The following is a 6,000-nucleotide window of genomic DNA, read 5'->3' on the forward strand; positions in this document are numbered from 1 at the left end:
CACCTCTACATTTTAAAAGTAGTAAGAGTCCAGTAGCTCTTGCTACATTTAAAACGCAGACTCGCAGCGTGGGTGGCTCTCGGAGCCAGCACGAGCCAGGACTGCTCTGCAGAGTGGTCCTATTGACTAATCATATAATCAATAAAATTTGTATTGACTACACAGTTTAGTCAGATAACAGCAATTTAACATCCCTATTCTGTACTGAACTGGTGTTTTCTTTGCCTTTCTTCCAGGGCACTGTCTTTAGTGTGGATTCTGAAGAAGAGGAATATCACGGAATCATTGCAGAGGACAGCAATGACATCTACATCCTAACCAGTGAAAACTCTGGACAGGTGAGCCCCCCTGAGTCTCCCACAGTGACTACATCTTGGCAATCAGAGAGCCTGCCTGTCTCTTTGTCAGCTAGCCAGAGCTGGCACACAGAGAGCTTGCCGGTATCCCTTGGACCTGAATCCTGGCAGCAGGTGGCTATGGATCCAGAAGAGGTAAAAAGCTTAGACAGCAATGGGGGTGGTGAAGAAAGGAGTGAAAATAACTCCTCCAACTCGGACATTGTTCATGTGGAAAAGGAGGAGATACCAGAGGGGATAGAAGAAGCAGCAATGTCATCGGTGGCTTTGGAGACTAAGACTACACATGAGGAGTTCCCAGAAGCCTCCTCTCTGCTGGAGATGAAGTCTGAAGCTGAGATTGCAGCTGTTGAGAAAGCAAGCCCCCCTTCACCTTTGCTTACAGAACACGAGGAAGAAGGAAAGGTGGCCGAGGAGCCTGTTGAACCAGGAGTCCCAATGTTGAGTAAAGGTATCCAGAAACCAGCTGCATTGGAAGAGAAAGCTGCACCGGAGAAAATACTGGCACCAGGAGAGGAAATGAAAGTGGGGAAGGAGAGCCGTTCAGAAGAAATGAAAGAGAAATCCCCAGCTGGAGAGGAGAAACCCATCTTGTTGCCAGAAGGCAAATCTATACTGCTGTATGGTGGGGCTGCTGCAGTGGCTATTCTGGCTGTGGCAGTGGGAGTAGCACTGGCATTGAGAAAGAAGTAGCAGGGCTCTCTTGCCGAAGAGGAGGAATCCAAATTTTTAGTTGCATTAACTAAAAGTTGAGCTGCCTGCTGTTAATTGGACATTTATATAACTTAAAAATGGTGATGGGGTGTGGTTATTTGATAAGACTAAGGCTATGGACAATCATGTTTTTAGAAGAATTGGGGCGGAGACTGGTTTTTTTTCCTGATTTAAAGTACAGGGATACTTTAAAAATTCTGCAAATTTCAGAACTGAGAAGTAGGTGCTGAGAAAAGGGGGTGCTTGTACACTGGAAACTGGAACAGAAAATTCCAGGGGCAGGAGAGGGCTGGTTGCTGCTAACCCCTGGAATTTTTAGCTTCCCCGACTGAGCTGCTATTGCAGCTACCCTGTCTTGTCACTTTCCTTTGTGTGCCCCGTAAGCCCTCTTAAAAACAAACATACAAAATAAACCAGCCACCTTAATCCTGTAGCGTGAGTCTGGTCTCACTTTTGTCTCTGCTTCCTCTCAGGTACTGCACTGCTCCTAACCTCCTAGGTTCCTTCTAAACCGTAGTGGGAGAGTGCTCATACTATACCTCTTTTCTCATGCCTCTGTTTCGCCCCTTATGCTTCCTGAAGCTCCATCTTGTAAAGATGCTGCCTCTATATATCTGTTTTCTCTGAGTGCTTTGGTGGTGGGGACATGCACAGGCCACCAACTCTGCTACAAAGAGTGTGGGGTAGATACGCTTACTGTTTGCTGGTCTGAGAATACCTTTGGGTCCCTCCTGTGCATACCATGTTACTGCCATAGATCAGTCACCAGAGAACATAACTCTCATGGTGGGTCACTGTGCCACTTTCATAAAGATCTTGATGTTAGTGCTCATTAAGTGGATTAAATATGACTACCCAGGATTATAACTAAATTCAGAATACTAATGTGAGGCTGACATCTGCTGTGAAATCAAAGGTTAAATCGTTCCTTTGTCGTCATCCTGGGTGCAGTTCTATATTTTTTGCATGATTTATGCACAGCGTGTATTTAGTCTTAACTTAGCCTTGGTTGTGACAAACTGACAGAATCCTTGATATTCAAAGTAACAGAGGCTGGTAACTATACCAGACAGCATTAAATATTTCCTTTGTTTGCCTGTGGCTTCTGGCCCTAGGGTGAGTGACATTCTGGGAGCAAGTGTGGTGCAGTTTCCTAAGTTTTGCGCACTACACAAAAGTAATTGGTAAATGTACTTACATACTTTGCAAATTCAATAAATGATAACTTTGGAAAAGAAATCTAGCCCTCTTTGTCACAACCTTTCTTTTTAAAATTTACAAGTGAAATCTTTAAGGTATTACACCATGTATAATAGTTGGCTCAGATCTAACAGGAGTGTTCCTATTTCATAGAGTGTGTGCACATGAATGTATGTATGTACTGCAGCTTTATGGACATGGTCTTTGATTCCCTAGGTAAAACTGCTGGTTTCCTTTCGGTGTTTATGCTGGCTCAGGATAGATGGAGGTAGGTGAAAAGGAACGTGGGATAAAGTAAAAATGAAACCATTCTATATGCTTTTTAAAGCATAAGACAACCTATTTTATTTCTGACAACCTTACTTGCTCCCTAGGATGTAATGGACCTGTCTTTTATTAAGAAGGGAGCTGAGAATACTGTATTGCTTTGTTGTGAACTTTTTATTTTCACAGTTAAAAAACATTTATCTCTCTGTCCCTCCCCATCCCAAACTGCTGGCAGTTGACAAAATCCAGCAGTCCAGGAACTTCGCGCACTAATTTTGAGCTAGGGGGGATTTTGTGGTTGGTTTCTAGAGGTCTCGAGAGAATTTTTCTGAGGAACAGGGAGAATGGTGGGAAAAGGGTTATTAAAAATGGTGCCATGACTGTGGAAGGAACCTGCTTAGTTCAGGAATTTTGGACTCTGCTGATCACATCCCTGTGTTACTGTATATAAATGGGGCTCCTTTACGCCATAAAAAAATTTGTAGCAGACTGGTCTTAGAAATCTTTTGTTATAAAATGGAACTAGTTATTTTCTCAGCCATTTCCAGGCACTCTGATTGAGATTCTCGTTGCTGTGCAGTGAGTGTGCAGAGTTGTCATAGCAAGTACTGCCCCATACTGTATAATTTTTTCCATGGGGATACAGTTACAATATGACATTGCTGTTTCCCTCCTCCTTGCATAGCTTCCTTCTCTTACCTCTCACCTCAGAGCTCTCTGCTATGGATATTTGATCAGAACGAGCCCACTATTACTCATATCAGACATGATACAATTTCCCATTTAACTTACTGAAATCACTAGCATTTAAAATTGAGCCCAGTGAGTAGAAATTGTCCCAACCACAGTGGAGATTTTACTGTTCAGTGTTTATAGTTTCTCCTCCAGTGTTGCTCTATTGCTCTATTCTTCTGTTACTTAACTTCATCCACATCCACATCCATGTGGTAGGTCCTTTCACTTGTCTACAAATAGCTGCTATGTCTTCCTTCCCCTGCATTCTCTTTGTAGGCTATACTTATGGCTGGGCTAGGGGTTGCTGTCATCTTACTAGTGACCGTGAAATCTTGTCCCTAAGGAAATAATATTTTTAATCTTGGCAAATTTGGGACAAGAAAGCCCCGTCTTCAGCATAGTGGGTGCTAAAATTGTACTCAGATCTCTTAACTGATAGTTGAGGCGGTTTCCCTGTGCGTTTTGGATATCTTTATGCAAATTTTGAAGTGTGCTCTTCATGCACACGTTAAAAGTTCCCAGTGTTAGATACTCATACTAGGGCTGGAGAAGTTTGTTACACCGTGATGGTAGAAGATGTTTGTTTCAATTTAATACATGCTTGAGCCTTGTTTTCCTACTGATGTCAATGTAGTAGAAAACTCTCTCCTCCAGTCTGCAAGAAACTACTTTTCTACTCAGTACAGTTTACCTTAACTCTAGTTCCACACTGACAAAGGAAGAGGAGAAGGCAGTGGCAGCAGCAAATAAATTTGTGGTTTAGGATTTTATTAAATATTTCCCATCCCCATCAAGAAAATGCTCAGGGCCTTGGTTTACTTCTACTTGTTGAGAAGCAGCCACAAGCCACAATCCCTGTTTTTTTGGATTCTTTACTCCCTGATGATTCCCCTCATCAGTTTTTAGTAATAAATTACAACTGGGAAATAGTCTCCTCCCACATTAGATTATAAATTTGCTCATCTCCATTGGTTTCCACTAAGAATGCTGACTTCTGCTGTCTGAGTTTGAAGCAGTTGTAGTCAATCCTAGAGCTCTGGTTATTTGAGTGGCAGATAAGCTTAGAGTACAGTTTTAGTTGTCATTTGTTTGCTCTAAGGCTGATTTTGGGTTAGGAAACTGGTAGACTTGCTCTCTCTCAATGTACATTGAGGCAATCCTAAACTGAATGTCATAATGATTTGAAATGTGCTTACCATCTCTCCATGATAGAAAACTTACAGTTGGTAGAGGGGAAGAAACTACTTGTGTCATTCACTGTAAAGTTATGTTTGTTGTCATTTGCATTACTTGCCCTCATCCTCCTTTCCAAAATTAAGTGCCTCAATGGGTTTTACCTTAGTGAATTTTCTACTTTGAACCCCTTCTTACATCTCTCTACGTCTGTCGGCTGCACATCGTCAAGCTAACCACCAAGCACTTAATATTTTTTAGCTATTAGAGTGCTTTACAAAAAGAAAATATCTGCCTCTGCCCTCCTTTTCACTGAAGGAGGAATTAAGGCTTGAGGAAAGGAGAGGGCTTGGGCACCCTAAGTCAGACCCAGAGGAATAGAACATGTAGCATGCTTTGTTTTATCTAGACTATGTTGCCTACTACAGCAGCAGTTAGTCTCAAATAATGGCTTAGGAGGCCTTTAGTAAGCACAACCCATACCCCATGGCCAGAAACTATTTTTGGAAGATAGCTTTGTGTTTGATATTAAAAAAGAAACAATACCCCACCCTCCTAGCACAGCTGTACTGCTAAAAACGGCTTTCAGAACTCTGCATGAAAGTGCAGATCTTTCCCTCTGAAATTGCCTATACAGTCCCTGAAATTGCCTTCAGGAAGCTGAAAGCAGCAGAAGCTGTATGTTAATTTAAAATTAACAAATGTATAAAGAGGCAAGAGTGGCATTACTCTGACCCTGGCTATAGTCTTGCTTGAGATCTCAGTGACGGTAGTTCCAGAGAAGAATGTGCTCATTTTGAACTATAACCAGTTTGCTGTGGGACCGATACTTCACAGGACTAATGACTGCAGGTATGGCAGCTCTGTAATGTAACCCATTGAAGTAGGAGCCTTTGAAAATCATATGCAGTTGTTTGTGTTGAGATAATCACATCTGCTGAGGTTTAAATTATGGCCAGATGAGTAGATATTTAGCTGGAAAATTAAAACTACAAACAGCTTGGAACATGTCATTAGCAGATCTACAACTATGTCTAAGACAGCTGAACATCTGATATAGTCTGTGTTGATTGCTTTGCTTTTAAAGGATTTTCTGTCGTTTTAATTGATCCTTTCTCCCATTTACAGTTGGCCCTCCTTTGGTCCCATAGGCACAGTGCAACTAGTATCCATTGCTCCCTTGCAGCTAGTTACCTGAAGTCATGCTGTAGAAGGGAGCTTTGATGTTTAGTTAAAATCTGCATTAAAAGCAGCTTGAGAGATTCTTGCTCTAGCTGCTGGGAAAGTGAATCATCAGACACAATGCTGATTTGGGCAGCGCAGGTGGAATTATAGTGGTAAGCAGTTGTGTGTGTGTCTCCGCTCTTCTTGGTTTTCTGATTTAACAGTACAAGAGTATATAAGCAGCAAACTTTAATGGTGTATTTTGCATTTCTGGAAAGGAAGATACTGTCAGCTGACTTGCAAAAGATGCCTTCAAGTCTTCTCCCAACTCACTTTCTTTTAACAGGCAAGTGCAGCATGTGGGGGTGGGGGCAATAACCCAATGGCACAA

The 6,000-nt window shown here is 42.0% G+C and overlaps 1 protein-coding gene across 2 annotated transcripts in view; it reads left to right on the forward strand.

The window, feature by feature from the left end:
* Positions 1–1,503, forward strand: part of BCL2L13 (BCL2 like 13) — a 75,048-nt gene extending 73,545 nt beyond the window's left edge. For both annotated transcript variants that reach the window (XM_075896823.2, XM_075896812.2), the window contains one exon: positions 237–1,503. In XM_075896823.2, coding sequence (XP_075752938.1) covers positions 237–1,049 — 813 coding nt within the window. In that variant the 3' untranslated portion in view covers positions 1,050–1,503. The remainder of the gene's footprint in view (positions 1–236) is intronic.
* The last annotated feature ends 4,497 nt before the right edge of the window (positions 1,504–6,000 follow it).

This window comes from Pelodiscus sinensis, chromosome 1 (genome assembly GCF_052426305.1).
Source record: "Pelodiscus sinensis isolate ZL-2025 chromosome 1, ASM5242630v1, whole genome shotgun sequence".
NCBI lineage: Eukaryota > Metazoa > Chordata > Testudines > Trionychidae > Pelodiscus > Pelodiscus sinensis.